Consider the following 21,037-nt stretch of genomic DNA (forward strand, 5'->3'; position numbering starts at 1 on the left):
AGGATGAGCTTCCTACCACCCTGAAAGCCACATCACAAATGCCAGCCTGAACCCAGCGGAAGTGCACTTCAGCAGCTGCTGGAGCGACCATTCCACATTTCCCCTTCTACAGATCTGCTCGGCCTTTGATAGACCCTGCTGGAACCTCTTCAAAGAGGGAGAGAAACTAGGGCGAACAGAAGGAACTGCAGAAGGAATCTCCGAAAATAAAATCGCTTTAAAGATAAGGCAAGGGAGGGGGTGAGGAGAGCGCGGGGTGAGTACATGCCCTGAGAAGAATGTGTGAGGCTGGGCCAGCTGGTAGGTCTGGGGCCGAGAGCTCGTCCCACTCCAGGGCACTCATGGCAAAGGTACTTGGCACCGGACCTGCCAAAGGCCTCGGGTCCCTCCAGGGTGTGGGTGGAAACCTGACTCTGAGCCCAGGACAGAGAGGCAGAAGACCACCAGGGTAACCTCAGAGGGACCTGTGGTCCACCAGTGCCTGTGGCTCTTCAGGACACTGAAACTCTGCCACCTCAGCATGGCTGAGCACCTCTGTCATGCCATGGCCAAGAGGTATCTCAGGACTGGTGTCCCTCTGATGGTCTCCCCAGGGGAGTTGCAGTAGACATCTGCGGAGTCCAGCTCCGCACCAGCTGCTGCCAAATCCCAATGACGCCCTGAGCTTCTGAACAGCAGCCTGGTGAGACAGTGCCCAAATGGGACATGGAGATGGGGGCTTGCACCCTGTTTTATCCTGATGTACTCAAAGTCATCTTCTTCATGCTACAGGCTCCCCTCCATGGGAGCATTTTAATTCATGGGGAAACATGGCACAGTGCAAATCCCTTACCTTACACCACACAGCCAATGAAGGCAACATCAACCCATCCCTGAGCCCAGCCATCCTCTCTGCTGGGGCAGAAGCCACAGGGGACAGGTCTGGAGTCCTCCTCCAGCCCATGAGTCTCCCAGACTTCACTCCAAAGCAGGGAGGAGGGCAGAGGACCCACCTGTCAGGGGGGTGTGGAGGAGATGGCACTGGGAACCCAGACTCACAGGGTGTGGTAGCAAACCATGCCTGTGTGCTGGGTGGAAGGACTGACCACCACTGGGGTTTCAGCAGAAACACCCTCCAGTGCCTGGCTTAGATTCAGGGCAGGTCCTGGGGCTGCAAAATATCTCTCTGCGCTCTGGGCTGTGTGCCCAGGCTGAAGCCACATGCCCTAAGCAGCTCACGGTGCTGCTATTCTGGCTGTGGAGAGGCCACGCCACATCCAGCTTGGGCACAGCACTGTACAGCTAATCCTAAATCACCCCATGCCTCAGTTTCTCCTACTCTCAGGAGGATACAACAACCCAAGTTACCCTGGCGTGTGAGGGGTACTGAATGGGGAATAGCAAAACCCTGCAGCCATGGGCCCTGGTTGCCCAGTATCACCTTGGTGGGTTATATCTAATTTCTATGTCCCCAGGACATGACCACACAACTAGGGACCCAAGAGGTGGTTTGGCACCAAGGCCCCCCCCGCAGCTGCATGTGGGGAATGCAGCCATCCAGACCATCTAGGGGTGCCAGATGCTGCCCCTCCCTGCACATGCATGTGGGGGTCCCAAGTCACCCAGCTCTAGTGAGGCTGATTTCCAGCTCCAGAGGCAGCTGCAGCTCATTTCACACAAGTCTGCACTGGATCCAAGCAGCCCATGAGTATCCCTGGGGGGCCATGGAAGGAGTAGAGCAGTGATGCAGAGAGGTCTGGCTGTGTTCCTGGTGGGTTGAGTGGCAGTAGCCCACCCTGGCAGGGCATGCACATCCCAGCTGCCCAGCTGGGCTTCTGGGGAAGGTGTGTGCTGGTCCTGCCCTTGGCAGAAGCATCTCCTGGCCTGGTGAGGGCAGGAGGGAGATGGGGTGCAAAAACCATCCAGCCCTGCTTTGCTTTTTAAATGCACCAAAGCAAAGGCAAAGAAAGGAGCGGAGTGCTTGGTGGGCAGGCATGAGGGTCCTTCAGGGAGGCAGCAACATGGCCAGCCCAGAGTATAGAAACCTCACTACAGTTTGGATGTAAAATGGCTTTTCCTTGAGCCTAGCACAGAAATCCCCATGACATGGCTGTGGGTCCAGCTGGCCCCCGCCGGGTCCTGTTCCCACCTTGGGCAGCCCATGGTGGTGCTGCTGGGATGGAGGTGAGCTCCGGGCTGAGATCACCGCGTTGTACACAGTGTCTTTGGTTGCTGTCCGGGTAAAACGGTGTGGAGGAAAGCCAGCAACCTCTCTGTTGAGAGATTTTGAATATGGCCTAGCCATGAACCAGGCTCCCATACCAAGGTGAGCTCTGGGAGCAGGACCTGGTGCAGAGCTTGCCGAAGGCAGAGCCCATCCATGGCAGTGAAGCAGAGGAAGGGGGCTTGACCGGGCTGCCCATCAGTGTGCCTGCCCTGGGGAGGGCTGCCCTTGAGCCACTACAGCTCAGGGGAGCATCAGGCCCCTCTGACAAAACTGTTGAATTTCATCATATAACCAGAAAAGTAAATTCTGGTGTTTGTGGTGGTTGGTGTTGAATGGTCAGCATCTGGTGTGCATCGGGAAACAAGCCAAACCCTTTGAGAAGAAGACAACAGGGTAACAGAGACCAAGCCCCAAGGTCCTTCCCTGGTCCTCTGCTCCCAGTCTGTCCAGGGAGAGCTGAACCAGAGCTGAGTAAGAGGTTGGGATACTCCAGCTTGGAAAGCCAGCGGCCGCACCCCACCAGGCAGCAGCTCTGCTGGTGGGGTGTGGGGAAGAAGCAGAAGGACAGATTGCTCAGGTGCAGGAGGGAATGGTGAAGTTCTCCTTCCTCTGCTCCCTGCCAGAGCAGGCAGCACAGGCAGGCTTGGAGAGCTGCGCTGCTCCCGGAGCAGGAGCCTCTCACTCTGCCTTTGTACTTGCCTGACAATACAGGAATAAAAATAACCAGGCTGCATTTGCAGAGAGATAAAAGCGAAGTTTGCCTTTTGTGTCTCTCCGGGCAGTGGGACAGCAGCACCAATGGAGCTGTGTGGACATGACACATGGGAATTTCTGACATATCTTTTCCCACTCTGACCTTGACAGACACAATAAAAAGGGGCTTTGCTGCACGCACACAGCCACTCAGTCCTATCACCAAGGTTAGTAATAAAGAGCATGTCTGTGTGCACGCTTGTCCTCTGCTACTAACCCGCTTCACCTCCGCAGGGTGGATGTTCCTGGAGGACAGGGGCTGACTCTGGCAGTACAGGGGAGGGTGGGACAGACCTGGATTGAGAGAATTTTTGCTAAGGTCTGCACTCTTTGCCAAGTTGCTGGCTACCAGCCGTGGCTACATTCATGATAACTGCAGCATTTTGGAGCTCTGCTGTGTGATACGGCATTAGATGGATATTAGAAAGCACTATCGTAAAAGTGCTTTTCCAAGCAGCTGTCACGGCGGTCTTCTAGAAGGGGTCTTCCCAGGGATAATACCTCTGATCTTGCTTTTATCTTCCTGCAATACTGCTCTGCAAAACAGACCCGGGTATTTGCAGAGGTTTTGTGCAGAGTACCAGGGCTTCAACAGATCTGTAAAGCTGGAAGAGGTTTTAGCTGAGTTTATCAAGAAACGGGGTGTCGTTGACGATCTCTGGTGATGTCTAAAATGCGAATGTGGATTTTGAGACCAAAGCGATGCTGGCTTACCCATCTGGGACTTGCAGTGTAGGGCTGATAGCAGCAGAAGGGAAAGTGTTCAGTAATTGTCTTGTTATTATAGTTATTATTAGCTAGTATTGTTGTCGCTGTCTTCTCTCACTCTCTAAATTAAAAGCACGTTTGGTGACCGTGTTGCTCTTGCTTAGCAGCCCAGCGACGGGTGCTTTCCCCATGCACTGACTCCTTGTCCCTTCCCTCCTTTTAGCGTTCAGGTGTCTTTCACTCTTCCTTCACTGCTGCCAAGTCTTCCTCCAGCCGGGCAAGATGTCTCTGCTGGACATGACTGAGTTTGGGGAGGCTGCTGAATACCTCCGGAAAAGCTACACAGAGCAGCTGAAGCTTCAGACAATCCCATTCGATGGTAAGACCCCAAGGCAGCTCTCGGCACAGCCCTATGTGTGTGCCCCAAGCCAGCCTCTTGGCCATGGCTCTCTTTGGAGACCATCCCTGTCCCTTTCCCAGTGCTGCTCCTCATGGTATCACAGGTGCTACAGAATTGCCTCCACCACCCTGGAGGACAGGAAGATCTCAGAAGTAGGAAAAACAGGTTTTTGACTTTCCCCTTGTTTGCTGACGTGTGGGTGGAGATGGCCCTTCATCTCCCCCAACCCTGAGGGGCAGGAGGACTGAGGGAGATGGGCTGAGGGACTGGTATCAAAACCTTCTCCAGCTCCGTTTCATTTTGGAGGTGTCCACTCTGTCCCAGCCACCCCACTATACTTGGCTCGCTGTGCTCGGGCTCCAGGGCTCAACTTGCTCCTCTTGGTTTGGCAAACAAGGAGAGTTTTGCTTCCTCTCACCATCCTTTTTCATGATGGTCTGAGTGCAAGCACACATGAAGCACCAGACTTCTGTCAGGCTAAAAGCTGAGCCTGGCAAAGTAAACAGCTGCCAAACATGAAGAAGACAAAGAAATTCCAGCTCCTGTGACCAAGAGCATAGGAAGGAATAATCACTGTCCTTCCATGTTATTGGACTGCAGTCATGTGGCTTTCAGTTGATAATTTCAAATGGTTTCCTACATTTCAACCTGGTTTGTCTCTCCTCTCCTCTCCTCTCCTCTCCTCTCCTCTCCTCTCCTCTCCTCTCCTCTCCTCTCCTCTCCTCTCCTCTCCTCTCCTCTCCTCTCCTCTCCTCTCCTCTCCTCTCCTCTCCTCTCCTCTCCTCTCCTCTCCTCTCCTCTCCTCTCCTCTCCTCTCCTCTCCTCTCCTCTCCTCTCCTCTCCTCTCCTCTCCTCTCCTCTCCTCTCCTCTCCTCTCCTCTCCTCTCCTCTCCTCTCCTCTCCTCTCCTCTCCTCTCCTCTCCTCTCCTCTCCTCCAGGAAAGAAGCGATCTTGGATCCCGGATGAGAAAGAAGCTTATATTGAAGTGGAAATCAAAGACATCTCTGGTGGCAAAGCCACTGTGGAAACCAAAAATAAGGAAGTAAGCAATTTTCTTTACCAAGGGAGAGCAAGTATGTGCGGAGGGGGGATACGTGTGACAAGATCACATCTGAAACTAGCCAAGCTCTTGCTGATAACCCTTCCACACTTGGTGATCAGTCATGCCCCGAGGGGACACACACCGCAGTGTGTCAGGACACGTAGGCCAATTACTTGCCAAGAGTGGCAGTGGTTCAGCATCCCCCCATCGAGTGTTTGCTTTCAAACACGATTTACTGTGCGAGACAGACCCAAGGGGGACAGTTGGGCTGGGCCAGCACAGCTCCTGGCCACGGGAGGAAGGGCTGCCTGAAGGCAGTGCCTGCCCCAGCACAGCCCTTTGCAATGCTGAACCTCTGCCCGGCTCATCTCAAAGCCTGAAAGAAGAGGTAAGGGGCCAGTTGGCCAATTCCTGCTCGGTTTAGCTGGGATTTGTGGCAAAGTGAGAGGTGCTGTTGGGGGAACAGGCGCTGGACAGAGGGGTAGGACTAGCTATGGTGAGGCTCCAGCTTCCCAGCAGTGGGAGGGAGGCAAAGCAAGGAAGGATCAGCCAATATTTGTCAAGATAATATCCAATAAAAATAGCTTCAAAGGCACTTAATTAATACTCCTTTGTTGGCTGTGGGAGTTGCATGGTCCTGCAACTTCATTGCAGTGCAGAGACTCACACTGGTGTAAAACTGGAAAAAAAACCAAGGACCTGACCAGGCAGTGAATGGTAGCCTTTACTATTGCCATTTCTCGGCTAGTCAGCATGGCACTGAGAAGTGCTCGTCTGCCAAATTTAAAAGAAATATATGTGATTATCTTTGAAAAGTGTCAAGGCTTTGAAAGTATTTTTGTCTGAAACTGGGAAAAAATGTGAAGAAATTTGCCCTCTCCAAAATAAAATTCATTGGGGAGAGGGTATAAATTTAAAAAGGCTACTCTGATATTTAGATCTTCAGCTCCTGTGAACAAAGCAGTGTCCAAAGCTTTTTTGCTGTTCCCTCTTGAAACTGTCTTTTTTAACGATTTGTCATGGATTTACAAAATCTGAAACTATATCTGCTCTCCTTGGATCAGCTTTTCCAGCAGAAACAGTTTCAAGAGTCATAACCCCACCCTTATCCTTCTATCTACTCTCCTGCTTTTAACACCTAACACCTTTTAACACTTCATATTCACTTGTAAAAAAACCCCAGATATACCTCTTTGAAAGGTTTATTTTAATCTTTATTAACAAGACAATTTGCTAAATCCAGCTTCTTCCATTCAGGCCAGATATGTAATGCAATAGTTTCCCAGTGCCTGGCTTTGTGGGATTAAATAAATCCAGTTATAAGTGATGGGGCACAGGCTTCAGCTCTTTGCCCAAATAACCAGGGATCTCTCTGGGCAAAAGCCTGTGCCTCCACAGGGTTTTAGGCTGTGAAGAAGAGTGCAGGATGGGGGTGTCGAGCATGTTGTGGGGTGACGTCTTGGTGCCCCCCAGCTTGATCCCCTCTGTCAGGCTCAGCCATAGCCCATCTCCCTGGGGAGGGAATGGGTCTGGGGCTTGCTTGTCCCAGCTGGGCTTTGCGGCTGGGGTGCTGGTGAGGCTCCCCAAGCCCTGTCACCCCAAAATGGAGGGCAATCCTGTGGGGAGGACAGCAGGCATGGCACCAGGGTTGTCCCGGCACTGGACTGTCAGTATATCTGTCCACTGGGCAGGTTTTGGGGGAGGGGGTGTTCAGTGGGGGCTGGGGTCCATCTGACGTGTCCCCCCTCCTCCCGCAGACACGGGTGGTGAAGGAGGATGAGCTGCAGCCCATGAACCCCCCCAAATTTGACATGATCGAGGACATGGCCATGCTGACACACCTCAACGAGGCCTCTGTGCTCTACAACCTGAAGCGCCGCTACTCCCACTGGATGATCTACGTAAGCCGACATTGCCAGGGGACGGGGGGGTCACCCTGTGGGGTGGGGAGCTGAAGGGGTGTCGGGGCACCCCCATCCCTCATCCGCTCCCTTTCCTTCTGCAGACCTACTCGGGGCTCTTCTGTGTCACCATCAACCCCTACAAGTGGCTGCCCGTCTACACCGCGCCCGTGGTGGCAGCCTACAAGGGCAAGCGGCGCACGGAGGTGCCCCCGCACATCTACTCCATCGCCGACAATGCCTACAACGACATGCTGCGCAGTAAGCCCTCGCCTTGGGGACCCCCATCTTGGGGGGGTCTGGGCTCCCGGGGCAGGGGGTCAGGTGGGTGGCACTGGCCTAATGCCTGCTCCTTCTCTTCCAGACCGTGAAAACCAGTCCATGCTCATCACGTAAGTGCTCCTCCATGCCCTCGCCCTGCCCAGTGTGAGCAGTCGAGGCCCCCCCGCCCTGCGCTCCCGGGGAGCCCTGGACAGGCACCCCATGTCCCGGGAGGGCCCCCCGGCTGTGTCCCCCCCCTGCCTGAGCAGCTGTTGGCCCTCCTGTCCCTTCCCGCCCAGCCTGCCGCAGTGCCAGGTGACAAAGCCCCGCTCAGGCCTGGCGGGCAGGCTCCCCCGCACCCCGACAGCTGCGGGAGCTGCCATGGGGCGCCCCGACTGCCGGCGTCCTCCAAGGAGCGAGGTGGAAAGAGGGATGGAGGCCAAGGCCAGAGGGAGATGGCGGCGGCCGCTGGAGGGGCGGCGGTGGGGGAGGAGGGTGACGTGGGAGGGTGTAGCCAGGTTGATTTCAAGTGACATATAGATAAGGGCTATATAAAGGACTCTAAAGGACCCTACGCCGCTGCCAGGGGCCACGGACATTTTTAGCCTCGGCCATAGCCTAATTAGGAAAGGCAGGGGCTGCGGAGAGATGCTTGGCGCGTGTCCGGTGGCGGCTCTGCTCCCCGGCTCCCCCCCGGCTCTTTGTGATCTGGGATTACAATAGGAGAGCAGCTAACTATAGGGATGAGCTCAGTGGGGCCACCGGCCGCCCGTATCCCTCGCCGGGCACGCTGGCCCCTGTGCTCGCTCGGGCAGAATTCACCCCAGCGCGGTGCCACCACCATCTCCACGACCCCCCAGCAAAGCGGGGCGTGCTGAAACTCCCCTGTGGGAGCAGGCGAGGCTGGTTCCTGGCTGATCCCCGACAGCTGAAGCCCTGGGGCCAGGGCCGTACAGCCTTGGTGGGCGCTGGCACCTCCCGCCATATCTGCGGAGGGCAGCTGACCCCCCGCGGCACCTTCGAGGAGGCCGGCAGGGCCCGGGCTCGCAGCCGGAGGACATGGCGAGGATGGAGCTGGGTTTCGCTCCAAAGACAAGCACGTACAGCCCCAGGCTGCAGGGGATTGATACTGCCGGCCTAACTGTCCCTCCAATACTTTGCTTCTCCCTCCTGGCATGATGAGTGGGGTGGCAGGTCGGCAGGGTCTCTGTTTGAAGTGTTGCCTGTTCTTTGCCTCATGTCCTTGATCTGTGTATTTCTGTTACTCTAAGCGGAGAATCTGGTGCTGGTAAGACTGTAAACACCAAGCGGGTCATTCAGTACTTTGCCATTGTCGCAGCCTTGGGCGACACACCGGGCAAGAAATTAGTAAGACCCTCTTTTGAAATGAGTTCTTGCTGTTTTCTTCCTTTCTTTTTTTTTTTTTTTTTCCTCCTCCCTCCCCCTTTCTTCTTCTTTTTACTTTTTTTTTTCTTCCCCCAACTTTTTGCATTTGGAAGCGTGTTTTGGTCTGACCCACCCAGGGCTTGGCTTTTCCCTGACTTTTGAACAAGCAAGGCTTGAAATTATTCTGCTCAAGGGGAAATGGATTTTTTTTTCTGTGGCTGCTCAATCTGTGCAGCTTGGAAGAGGTGCTTTATATGCCCTCTTTGTCTTCTCTTCCTCCTTCAACACCCCACAGATCTTCCTAAGGATCATTAAAAGAATGGAGTAAACCTGCCATTTCCCACCTTGCCTTTTTTAAGCCTTGCTTTTCATCCTTTTCTCCTTTTTTTCTCCTCTTGTTCATTTTGACCCTTTTCTACCTTGTGCTTTTCTTGCTCTTGTTTTGATTCTTGCATTTCTTTGGTGCTGGTTATTTTTGAGCTGCCCTTGCAATTGCTTATTTCTTCTTGATACGCTGAGTCTCCAGCCTGCTTTTCCCTTGCAGAAGCAAACTGGCTGCTTTAGGTGTCATACAAGCAATACTTCAGCATTATTTTCTTTACTCTTCTTTGGGTTTGGATTTAACTGTTCTTGCTTTTTGATGCATTTCTTTATTTTCTTGAGCTAATCTATTTAACAACTTTTTGGCATCTCTTCTAAAGTTTAATCCTCCCATTTTTTTCTTGGACGTTTTTTGGCACTAAATGGTCATGCCCTGCTTTTCTGACCATGCTTCTTGCGGTTCTTGCCTGGCTTTTCTGGATTTCTAAAGACAATTTTCTTTCCTTTCTCTAGGCAGCTATTGCCACTAAAACTGGGGTAAGTGTTGTAGACTCCTAATCTTTAATGCTGAGGACAGAGTTCTGCTGCACCACAGAGCTATGGTGGGGTGATGAGGAATGCCGGTGTGGAGTCTCTGCCTCGGGTCTGGGAGCAAGGGCTGCCCCAGCACCTGGGCAGCGTTTAGTTACCTGCTTGGCTTTGTATCATCTCCCACCTTCCCATAGTTTGAAGCTTTGGTGTTTCATCTCTTAGTGACTTTCTACCTTTCTGACTCCAACCTCTCCTTCAAGGGATCATTACTCTTCAAATGCTCGTTTCTAACCAGCAGTGTGTTTGCCTGGGGGTGGCGTGGGCTCCTCCAAAGGTGAAGCCTCCACTCTCTGAGCCGTTTGTGTCCCCCCAGCCTGGAAGCCCAGCTGAGGGTGGTGGTGCTGAGGGGCAGGGGAAGACCCTCTTTGCCACGGGCAGCACTGTGCTCTGGCTACAGACTGGGGCCCTGATGATACCTGGACATGCTACCCTCTGCAAAGACCTGAACTGGCTCAGCCCACCACATTGCAGGCAGCTGATGTCCTTCTTTGGTGCGCATTTCTGAGGTGCTTGCTTAGCTCCAAAGAAACAACTGAGTGCCTTCAGAAATCCAGCAAAGGGACAGTCCCTGGCACTCCCAGCACCCCAAGGGCTCAGCTGTGTCAGCAGCTCGGTCGTATGTCCTTGGCCCCCGGTTTCTGTCTGAGCACTGAGGGACAGCCTTCAGCTGATGCACACTCTTGGTTGTGGGATGCTCATTAGCACATGAGTCTCAGACCACTTGGGCAAACTGACTAAGACTGAGATATCTCTGGGGCTGAATCTGTGGGTCCTGGGGCAGCCCATGGGGCAGCCCCCATTGAATCTCACAGGCCAGGCAGTTTTAGATCAGGCTGAATTTAAAGATGACAGATCAAAGGATATCCAAGTGACAACATACAGTTTGTCAGTAAAGCTGTGATTCACAGCTGCTCCCTGTCCCTTTTGCCCTTCACACGCCTGGAGCTGCAGAGGTGGGGAACAGTCGTGGGCCCAACATTGAACAGACAGTTCACCTCTTGGTGGGCAGAGCCCAGAGCTGGTGTTTCCCACCTAAGGAAAGCCCTATGGACTGTAATGTGTCAGAGCATGGGCAAAAACTCCCATGAAAAATCCTGCAGGTGCCTGTGCCATCAAACTCTACTACTGTTGTCAAACCCCACTGTCCTTCGTGTGGCTTGGCACAAGTCTCTTGCTTCTCTCCTTGAATTCTTGTCCTGCTTTGCCTGCATTAAGTGGAGGCTGTCTCCTTATCTTTGAGCTGTGCATGTGAAACACGAATGGAAAAACAAGGTTAGGGGAAGATTAATCTTGGGGCTTGCTCAGGAGAGCTCCAGTGTCAGCAGATCACACCAGCTGGGACCTGTGATGTGTTCCCCTCACACTGTGACCCTGCTGTGCATGTTGTTGGTGTAGGGAGTTGTAGTTTCTGGATTTCTTCGTTTGCAACATGCTCTGATTTGAACTGTGGAAGAGGAAATGCCTGGCAGAGTCAAAGAGCCTGAAATGTTTCAGACTGCTGTGGTGACAGTGTGCACTTACTCTTGGTTTACATATTGTAGCAGCCTTAGAAAGGGGCTAAGGACTGCTGTGTGCAGAGGAAACGGTAGTCTGAATCTTCAGAGGGACAGTTTAGGCAAGGAGAAGCCCACAGAGAGCATTGCTGCAAAACCTAGTTCTGCTGACCTCTAAACCGAGCTGCATTGCTTCATGAGCAAGGAGGTGCCTCAGGAGCAGCAGGCTCTTAAAGACAGCTAACGAGCAGAGCAGGCAGATGGTGCAAGGAGCCCCACTCTGTTTCCCTGTGTTGTTGGTAACAGATCCCCTCCGGTTGGGTGGGAGCTGACACTTCCTTTGGTTTTGTTTTCCAGGGCACCCTTGAAGATCAAATCATTGAGGCTAACCCAGCTATGGAAGCTTTTGGCAATGCCAAAACCATAAGAAATGACAACTCCTCGCGTTTTGTAAGTGTCTTGGAGAGCTAATGTGCCGAGTTTATGTAAGCTGAATGCATTGCTTGGGGTATTGTGCTTTTGTACAGTGTGAGCCAAAGGCAGGAAGCTAGCTCTGCTTCCTAGGGGGACTGGACTTCTGAGGCCAAGCTTCTTCTGGTTACATCAGTGCAGTAAATGGTGCGCTGGTCAGAATGAATCGCCCTGGTGCCACAGCCTGTGGCTGCAGAGCAGTTCCTTACAGGACCAAAGTTGAGAGGGCCGGTAAGCACGGCCTAGAGTGCTGGAGCTGGGACAGATAAGCATGCCTCTTCCAAGGAACAGCATCTTTTTTACTAAGCCCAGCTTGGATCTGCTGTGGGATGCAGAGCTCACCAGCCACAGGTGGCTTTGATGTCTGTTGTTGTGCCTTGGAGGGAAAGGGTGAGACTTCTCAGCACACCACAGAGCAGGAGACTGCGAGCAGACTCAGTATCATGCTTCCCCACAGAAGTGCTTAGCCAGGACAGGGATTTGCCTGCTGTGAGTGAAATTTCTGCCTGCCTAGTGTTTAAAACCTTAGGTGATGCTGTCTGACCCTCTGTACGTTGCAAACCAGAGAACTCCACCCAACTACCCCTCACAGAGCTCAGTATCTTGCCTGGCAACAGCAGAAGCCTAAGAAGTGGGAAATTACCTGTGTCTTGTAGTTGTCTGAGGTTTCTAGGAGTTGTTCAGAATTGTACCTTGGTAGCCAAGCCCAGCACTTACTTCCTTGCATGTTTTCAGGGCAAGTTCATCCGGATCCATTTTGGCCCCTCAGGGAAGCTGGCCTCTGCAGACATTGACATCTGTGAGTAAACATGTGCCAGCTGCCATGGGGAGGGATTTCATCTCACTATTTGTGCCGGTGCTGGGTCGGCTCCAGGAAAGAACAAGCCCTCCTTTAACCCCTCTGCCCTGTTTCATTCTAGATCTTCTGGAAAAATCAAGAGTGATTTTCCAGCAACCCAAAGAGCGAAGCTACCACATCTACTACCAGATCCTCTCTGGGAAGAAACCAGAGCTGCAAGGTAAGGCAGCCAAAGCTGCAGCATAGCTTTTATAGCATGATGGCCTGAAAATAGCCACAAGGAGCTCTGTTGTCAGCTTTGGGTCCACAGGGAATGAGCAAACCCAGCTCACCATGCAGATACTGCCCTTGAATGCTTTGCTAGCTGTGCAGGATCATAGGATTGGCAGATAATTCAGGGTGGAAGGGATTTCAAGAGGTCATCTAGTCCAGCCTCCTTTATCCTCACAGACTGAGAACCCAGACTTTCTGCAACTGTCCAGGAGCAGAAAAGTGGCCACTCAGGGTCTATCTGCAGGGTGGGAGTGTGTGCATAAGCACAAAGCTGCCTATGCATGGAGTACTCATAGCCTGGCGGGTGCAGCATTGACCTCAACATGTGCAGGCTGGATGTTTACTCATTTTGGGGTAGGGGGAAGCATTTTGAAGCCTATTCTGAGCTGCTTCAGCCACGCTGGTAAGATGACCTGTTTCAGGTGAACTTGAAAACAGCTGCCCAGCTCAGTTGCAGCAGCAGCCCTGGTGTAGACATATCCTAGATGTGTTCCCCAGAATAGCGCCAGCTGATCCGAATTTGCACAGGGGCAGTCCTGTGCCCTGAGCAGCCCTGCCCTCCAGGTGCCAGGCGACATGGAGTGCACAGGAAACCTTTCCACACTGCAGAAAGATGGCTGGCACAGTCCCCTGGGGTGGTCAGCCTCTTGGCTGCAGGCTCTTGATCTTGCTGCTGGCTGGAGAACAATACCTTATTAGGCAGGTCTGGAGAGCTGTGCAGAGCAGTAATCTTATCTGGTGGTCACAAGGACATGGATGGCCACTTTTAAATCAGTCTGCAGCCAAGCCATATCCCAAGATAGCAAGTAGGAGGCACATCACAGAAGAGATGGACCCATGTGTGGACCTGCCTGGGCTTGAAGAGGCTGTTCCTCCCACTGGCTGGTGCCCTCTAGTTGAGGCTGGTGAAGTGTTACCTCTTCATCTGTGTCCAGGGTTGCCCCTCTGCTCCAGCTTTGTCTCTTGTCAGACTGGCCTCACCCTCTGCATGTCTTCTCCCAACAGATATGCTGCTGCTCTCCCTCAACCCCTATGACTACCACTTCTGCTCTCAGGGTGTAACAACTGTGGACAACCTGGATGACGGCGAGGAACTCATGGCGACAGATGTACGTGTACTTCCTTCACACTGCACAGCCTGAGCCAGGGGCCTGGGAGGGGACACAACCTCCTTCTGGGCAGACATGGGGACATGTCCTGGCTGTTCTGTGTCACTATCTAATTTAGCAGTGAGTTCCCTCCGGTTTATTTCTCTACACATGCTGTGAGCCTATGAGAAAGAGCAGAGTGACTCTGATCCCAATTAACAGCCTCCTCCAGGCAGAGAAGGAAGAGTAAATCCCTGCATTAGGAAGGGGCTGTAGCACATGAGCAGTTCCCATGGCTCCCATGAGAAGATGAGACCTCAGCTCAGAAAACCTCCTGCTTGTGGATGCTAGGCTAGTCCTTTTGCTTTCAAATAGATCTAGTGGGAGCTGGATTCACATTCAAAATCCCACAGACAGGATTCTTTGGCTAGGTGCCCACTGGATAGAGCACCCTACCTAGAGCCCCAGCGTAGGTAGAGTGCCTTAGGAGATGGTGGGAGGACCAACCCTCACCTTAGAGTGGTGATTTAGTTCTATCTATACTGCTTTGTCTCTCCTCAGCACGCCATGGACATCTTGGGCTTCAGCAATGATGAGAAATATGGCTCCTATAAAATAGTGGGTGCTATCATGCACTTTGGCAACATGAAGTTCAAGCAAAAGCAGCGAGAAGAGCAGGCAGAGGCTGACGGCACTGAAAGTGAGTTTGGCTCTGTGTTGCCACATCTGCCCAGCCTGGGCTGGGCATGAAAATTCCTCCAAGGGCAGATTGTGATAACTTCCCTGGCCTGGTCTGTGAAGGTCAGTGCCCATGATCCCAAGGAACCACACTGCCTCAGGACCTGCTGTAGGTGCACAAAGGGGTTTGCCTTGAGTGGGCATATTTAGGACAAATCATAGATCTAAGAGAATAGTCAGGCTGCAGAGCAAACCTGAAAATTCAGACAAGTCCATTGCTTTTGCACTGCTGCATTATGCCTGGCTCCCAGATGTAACAGAGCAAGCTTCGAGGAGAGGGTGACTTTCTAGCATGTGGAAGGATGAGAAGGGTGAGCCCTATCACTTAACTGGAAGGCTTAAGCAGTGGCTGTATGTGAGCTGAGGCAGGAATCCAGCAGAAATGATTACCTGGATCAGGCCTCGTCATGCTAACATTAGGAAGGAAGAGTTCCTCTTGCCTGAGGAATGTCAACACAGGATTCAGCTGCTCTCTGGTAATTAAAGAAGATTTTGGTCTAGCAGTGATTTCTCTCCAGTGATATTTTCTAGCTGCAATCTGCTATTAGGAGTCTATGAAAGATAAACAAGAAAATCACCTCTCTTCTGTTTGGTTCAAGTTCACTGCATGGGAATCCAAGATTTCACTGGAAAATGCATAAAGATCCTCAGACCAAGAAAACTCAAAAAGCTGATAGATAGGTGCAGATAAGGTGCAGCAGGTCTGCTATGGCCATCTCCTCCAAACAGTAACTTCTCAGGCAGGAGGCCCAGACTTTGACACCATCACACAATATCCAAGATGGGAAATCACACTAGACACTGGAGGAAGACTCTGGAGCAGGTGGAAAAACAAGTATAGTTAGCAATGATCAGCAGAAGAGCTGTTTTGGTTTGTTTTGTTTTGCTTTTCCTTCTTGGTGCTTCCTTGCTGGCTCCTCCTACCTTTGTACTGTTTTACAGGTGCTGACAAAGCTGCCTACCTTATGGGAATCAGCTCAGCTGACCTCATCAAGGGGTTGCTCCATCCCCGTGTGAAAGTGGGCAATGAATATGTGACCAAAGGTCAGAACGTGGAACAGGTGAGTGTGCTGGGACACGGGGTCCCTGCTCATGCTGGTATGTGACTGCTCTGCAGGCAGGATCATCGAGTAATGGTCTCTGCACAGGGAGACTGGTGCTTCAGTTCACTCTCTTGCATTTAGGAGGAGACTCCAGAGAACATGATAACATATATCCATGGTTACTGACTTTTAGCAGCTGGGAAAGTTGGTGGCAGAGCTGGCAGATAACTTTGGATATTAACCAAGGCTGGAGGTTCAATTCAGTATCTTTGAAATGTGGGTTGGATCACAGCCAGAGGAGGTCCACTTTCTATGGATCTGCTTCAGAAACAATCGCATTCCCATGCGGAGTTCAGCTCTGGAAAGTAGAAAACGCATCTAAATACTCATCTAAAACTAATCTAAACTGATTTTGTGGGAGACTCAAATGCACCAAAAATGTATCTTGCCAGATTCCAGCCACATCACAGTTAGGAAACCAAACCTGGCCTGAATAATGCAAGCCAGTCCTCAAGTAAAATTCAAGAGAACTTTAGGAGCTGGTGTCTTATCCAAAGTGAGCTGTAGACTCCTGCCATGCACAAGGTTTCTGAAAATGTCGCTTTAGACTGAATCTGTATCCTAAGACCTGGAGGCTAAGACCAGGCGAGGGACACAAGAACACACTTGTGAGCATGTGAAAACTAATCTTGGAGCATATATTGTAACCATGAACTCCCTGGATCTGTCTGTCTGTCCTTTCTGTGCCAAGAGGAGCTCTCTTCTTCAGCCTCTAGTCCCTACAAAAGCAGGGAGAAGCATAAGTGCTCATTACCTGCTCTATGGTTTGCTTTGGCAGGTTGTCTATGCTGTGGGAGCCCTGGCTAAAGCCACCTATGATCGCATGTTCAAGTGGCTGGTGACTCGGATCAACAAGACCCTAGACACCAAGCTGGCCAGACAGTTCTTCATCGGAGTATTGGACATTGCAGGCTTTGAGATCTTTGACGTGAGTTCCACAGGCTCCTTGCAATGGGTTTGGGGGAATGTTGTAGCTAGACAGCTCAGTCCCCTAGTGTCTCACAGATCTATGTCCTCCAAGAAACTGTTGGCCTTGATAAGAAAAAGAGCTCTTGTCTGAATTAATTTATCTGAAGCAAACAGGCAGCTCACAAGGACTGTTCTAACATTGCTGTGAGCACATCTCCAATGATTCCTGCCTACCTGCTTTGGTAGCAATTCAGCTGAGCCTAGCAGAGATCACTTTTCACACCCAGACAAAGCAGAAGAGTGAATCCCTTAATGTCTGGAGCTCCTCCTTCTGATGCAGGTTTGTTTTGTTATTGCAGTACAACAGCTTTGAGCAGCTGTGCATCAACTTCACCAACGAGAAGCTGCAACAGTTCTTCAACCACCACATGTTTGTCCTGGAGCAGGAAGAATACAAGAAGGAAGGCATCGAATGGGTCTTCATTGACTTTGGCCTGGATCTGCAGGCTTGCATTGACCTGATTGAGAAGGTAAAGCATGAGTCAGGGCACAGGAATAGTACTTCTGGTAGGTAGCTTGTCTGCAAAGACTGGAACAGTGAGAGGTTCTCTGCTACCAGGAATGAAATTATTCCCTCCTCAGTCAGTGACAAGTGCCCAACTTTGTTTTCCCCACACTTAGAGCTCAGAGCCTCCAGCCCATTGAGTCCTTTTTGACACAAGGTTTGAATTTATGAAAACTCAGAAATTCTGTTCCTACCCACCAGTGAGCCACAAAACCTGGTGCAGCCTTTTCCTTCAGAGAACAGTGATCTCTGACCATTTTTTCCTACCCATTTGCTGCCCCTTATTGCCTCTTGAGTACTTGCTGATTCAGAGCAGTTTGTATAAAAGATTTCCACCATTGCCTGGAGAAAACTCACCTTTTTATTGGAAAGGTGCAAACCTGTCAGGATACTGAAAAGGATCTCCCCTTCCCAACAATCTGATGGACCTGGGGAAGCCCCCATGTCTTGCAAGCCTGGCCAGTGCCACTTGGACTGGCTGGAGGTCAGATGCAGCCTGGAGTACACCAGTGATAGCTTGCCCCATGGTCAGTGTCTTGCACCATTTCCCTGAATGAGAACGAAGCCTCCCAAGTCAAGCCTTGCCTCACCTTGCAGAGTGGCACAGAGAATCCCCCCATTCTGGGATGGAACATGGCTACGCTGAGCTCAGACCTCTTTATACCACCTTCTCCCTGCAGCCACTGGGAATCCTGTCCATCCTCGAAGAGGAGTGCATGTTCCCAAAAGCCTCCGACATGTCGTTCAAAGCTAAGCTCTATGACAACCACATTGGGAAGTCGCCCAACTTCCAGAAGCCCCGGCCAGATAAAAAGCGGAAATACGAGGCCCACTTTGAGCTGGTGCACTATGCTGGTGTGGTATGTCCCTTGTCAGCTCTTCTGCAGCATTCACACCTTCTCCCTTGCAAGGCTGTCTTTACCTTTGCCTCTCTGCTCTGGTGACAGGTGCCGTACAACATTGTTGGGTGGCTGGACAAGAACAAGGACCCCCTGAATGAGACAGTGGTGTCCGTGTTCCAAAAATCCCAAAACAAGCTCCTGGCCTCCCTCTATGAGAACTACGTGAGCTCTACTTCAGGTGAGGAACAACCTTACCCCTTTTTTGCCTTCGGTCTCTCCCTCCCTTTGCAGCAAAGCCTCTTCACCCCCATGCCCAGCTGTTGGTGCAGCATTCCTGCAGCTAACAGCCTGGGCAAAGGGAAGACCCACATGGACCCCTAAAAACCTCTCTGACCTGAGTAGGTGGGTACTCTGGACATGCAGTGCTGACCTAGGGGTTTTAGATGGGTGGTTAGGGCCAGGCTGAGCTTGTGTGGTGCTGTAGAGCTGTCCTGGTGGTCCTGTGACGTGGGATGTGTGAAGGGGTCTCCTGTTACCAAGAGCTGAGGAGCAACACCCGGAGTTGGGTGCTGTGGGAGATGTTTTTGGTGGTCTGCAGCTTTGCAGACTACTATCCCTGCTTCACAGAGCTCAAGGGCTGTGGGTATTTCAGGGGTGCTTGGGGGTGCTCCTGAGTCCTTGAAGCCAAGCAGATGCTTTGCTGACGTAATTAATCAATATTTCAACCCAACAGAGGAACCTCACAAGCCAGGGACCAAGGAGAAACGTAAAAAGGCAGCTTCTTTCCAAACAGTGTCGCAGCTGCACAAGGTAAGAGCCAGCCCCTCATCCAAGGCCATGAGGGAAGCATGCTCAGAGTGTCCCAGTATCAGTCCCACTTCCCTGCCAAGACTCTGGGGTATCTTGCGCACGAGCTCCTGAGGCCTGAAGGGCCACCACTAGACAAAAGCTCCCAAGACCCTCTTGTCCCTGGGCAAGGGGCCTGTGCCTGCAGTCCCAGCCCTGTCCCCATGCTGCTAGGGAAGGACACGAGGCTCCAGGCTGGGAGAGCGACAGCTCCCTTTGAGCTGGGGCTTGTACTGCTTCTGCCCACGTGATGCTTGCGCTGCTCGGCAGCTCCTTCGCCTTTGAGAGAGCGGCAGTTAAGACTTGTAGTGATGTTTAGATAATGTATTACATGAACATCACTTTAAGTCTGTGCTACTTCTCTCCTCATTCTTGTCGGCGGGAAGGACAGCCTTTGGGCAGAAGAAAATGGAGGAGGATCTTACAGGTCTCTGAGCAGGCAGCTCTCTGCTGTCCTGTACAGGGAGGTGACCTGAGCTATTTTACAGCTCAGGATAACTCAGCCCCCCCATTCCCATGCTCACCACAGGAGTTATTTGTCCACCCCAGAGCTTAAGCAACTGGAAAACAGCACAGAGAGGTGTGTGAGCCCAAAGCTGTGTCCTGCCGTGACAGCCCTGTGGTGACAGGGTGCTCAGAGGGCAGCGCTTGTGTTGGAGGCCCCGTTCAGGGAGACATGTGACTTTCTTCCTCCTGGACAAGTCACGGAACTTGGGGAAAGGTGTCTGCGTGAAGCTGTGGGAAAGTGTTCCTTTCCCTGAGCTGGTCCTGGACAGGCTGAGTCTGCATGAGCAGTGCAGACGCCTTTCCCACAAGAAAAGGCAGGGCCATGTCTTGGCTTGAGCCCTGCCTTGGAGAGAAAAGGAGGCCCAGGCTGGATTGGCAGGGCCCTTTGTCACAGCCAGAGGGTGTGGGCAGCACTGAAGAGGTGCAGGGAAAACCTGATGAGATGAGGACTGCAGCCAGTGTGGATGCCAGCACTAGATTTGCTGGTGGAGCACAGGGCTGACGGGCACCAGCAGAGTTGTATACCAGGAGTATGCTCAGTCCTGTGTTCCTGGCTCTCCCCTACAGTAAAACTTACCTACAAATACTTGGGAAGCATCTGGCTCCTCTCGGGCATAGCAAAGCCTGCAGGTGCCATTTGTCATGTCTGCCAGCCCAGTCCCCTCTGCCATTGCTCCATTGCATCCATGGTCCTGCTACGGGGCTGGGGATGGCCCGTTGACAGGATAGCACAGAGAGCAGCCAAACAGGAGGAAATTCCCCCCTTTTCATGAAGAGTGGTAAGGGGCTCTCGGTGTCTGCTCTCTCCCTGCCTGTGGGGGGAAGGTGCTGGAGAGGAGTTGTTGTAGGGGAGTAGAGCTGTCACCTTGTTCCTCATGCCCCGTTTCTGCCCTACAGGAGAATCTCAACAAGCTGATGACCAACCTGCGCTCCACTCAGCCCCACTTCGTCCGCTGCATCATCCCCAATGAGACAAAGACCCCAGGTATGCATGGACTGAGACAGCACCCTGACAGTTCCCTTGGGTGACATCCACATGTGGGAGCTGGCATAGACACTTGCACCCACCTTCTTCCCAGCCTTTTTCTTGGAGCAGTTCAGCTCCCGCTGAGACCTGACCCCATCTCAGTGTGGAAGCCCCTATGACCTATGCCAGTCTCCTCTACAGGGGAGAGTGAGTTTCGCCAGTCTCCCATTTTGGCTATGCATTGATGGTGGGGCTGCCTTGCACTTGTGTATTACTGCAGGCACAGATGAGTCTTTCAGGCTGACTAGCACCATCCAAAGCCCAGGCTGCAGCACTGGTGCTCAGCATAGGCCTACAGGACAGGTTAACACCCATTTCAAAACCACAGGCTGTTTCCAGAGTTCAGACCCATGCTGCAGCTCCGTTTCCCCTGTCCTCTTGGGCTGAGTGTCTGCTCCATCTCTGTTCTCATCCATAGGAGCCATGGATGCCTTCCTGGTGCTGCATCAGCTGCGGTGTAATGGTGTCCTTGAAGGTATCCGCATCTGCCGTAAGGGATTCCCCAACAGGATCCTCTACGCAGACTTCAAGCAGCGGTAACTCCCTCTTCTCCCTTGCTCAGCAGCCATCACGTATTCTGAGAGGACACAGACTGCCCTGGCTCTGACCTGCTCTCCAGCTTGTGCATGGCTGGTCTGAACCATCACAATATGCCCAGTGCATGTGCAGTTAGGGATAGCTCTGCTGCTGCCTGTATGGTGCCAAACGTGGATAGTTTGATGCCAGACGTGATGAGACATCAGGGCTGGTGACGTCTGAGATGCCGAATGCAGGGCTGGTGCAGGTGGATGGTGGCAAGGCGCAGGT

The 21,037-nt window shown here is 52.3% G+C and overlaps 1 protein-coding gene across 3 annotated transcripts in view; it reads left to right on the plus strand.

Annotated features, from left to right (window-relative positions):
* The first annotated feature begins 3,890 nt into the window (after nucleotides 1–3,890).
* Nucleotides 3,891–21,037, plus strand: part of MYH7B (myosin heavy chain 7B) — a 28,348-nt gene continuing 11,201 nt past the window's right edge. The window contains exons 1-20 of one of the 3 annotated variants that reach the window (XM_074888272.1): nucleotides 3,891–4,046; nucleotides 5,006–5,109; nucleotides 6,867–7,010; nucleotides 7,115–7,271; nucleotides 7,375–7,402; nucleotides 8,543–8,639; nucleotides 9,492–9,515; nucleotides 11,420–11,512; nucleotides 12,269–12,332; nucleotides 12,454–12,552; nucleotides 13,611–13,714; nucleotides 14,255–14,393; nucleotides 15,374–15,492; nucleotides 16,313–16,462; nucleotides 16,803–16,973; nucleotides 17,689–17,868; nucleotides 17,956–18,088; nucleotides 18,584–18,660; nucleotides 20,101–20,188; nucleotides 20,649–20,766. In XM_074888272.1, coding sequence (XP_074744373.1) covers nucleotides 3,950–4,046; nucleotides 5,006–5,109; nucleotides 6,867–7,010; nucleotides 7,115–7,271; nucleotides 7,375–7,402; nucleotides 8,543–8,639; nucleotides 9,492–9,515; nucleotides 11,420–11,512; nucleotides 12,269–12,332; nucleotides 12,454–12,552; nucleotides 13,611–13,714; nucleotides 14,255–14,393; nucleotides 15,374–15,492; nucleotides 16,313–16,462; nucleotides 16,803–16,973; nucleotides 17,689–17,868; nucleotides 17,956–18,088; nucleotides 18,584–18,660; nucleotides 20,101–20,188; nucleotides 20,649–20,766 — 2,186 coding nt within the window. In that variant the 5' untranslated portion in view covers nucleotides 3,891–3,949. Of the gene's footprint in view, nucleotides 4,047–5,005; nucleotides 5,110–6,866; nucleotides 7,011–7,114; nucleotides 7,272–7,374; nucleotides 7,403–8,542; nucleotides 8,640–9,491; nucleotides 9,516–11,419; nucleotides 11,513–12,268; nucleotides 12,333–12,453; nucleotides 12,553–13,610; nucleotides 13,715–14,254; nucleotides 14,394–15,373; nucleotides 15,493–16,312; nucleotides 16,463–16,802; nucleotides 16,974–17,688; nucleotides 17,869–17,955; nucleotides 18,089–18,583; nucleotides 18,661–20,100; nucleotides 20,189–20,648; nucleotides 20,767–21,037 lie in introns of those variants that run through there. The other 2 variants (XM_074888271.1, XM_074888270.1) reach the window with 2 other exon arrangements.

This window comes from Strix uralensis, chromosome 18 (genome assembly GCF_047716275.1).
Source record: "Strix uralensis isolate ZFMK-TIS-50842 chromosome 18, bStrUra1, whole genome shotgun sequence".
NCBI lineage: Eukaryota > Metazoa > Chordata > Aves > Strigiformes > Strigidae > Strix > Strix uralensis.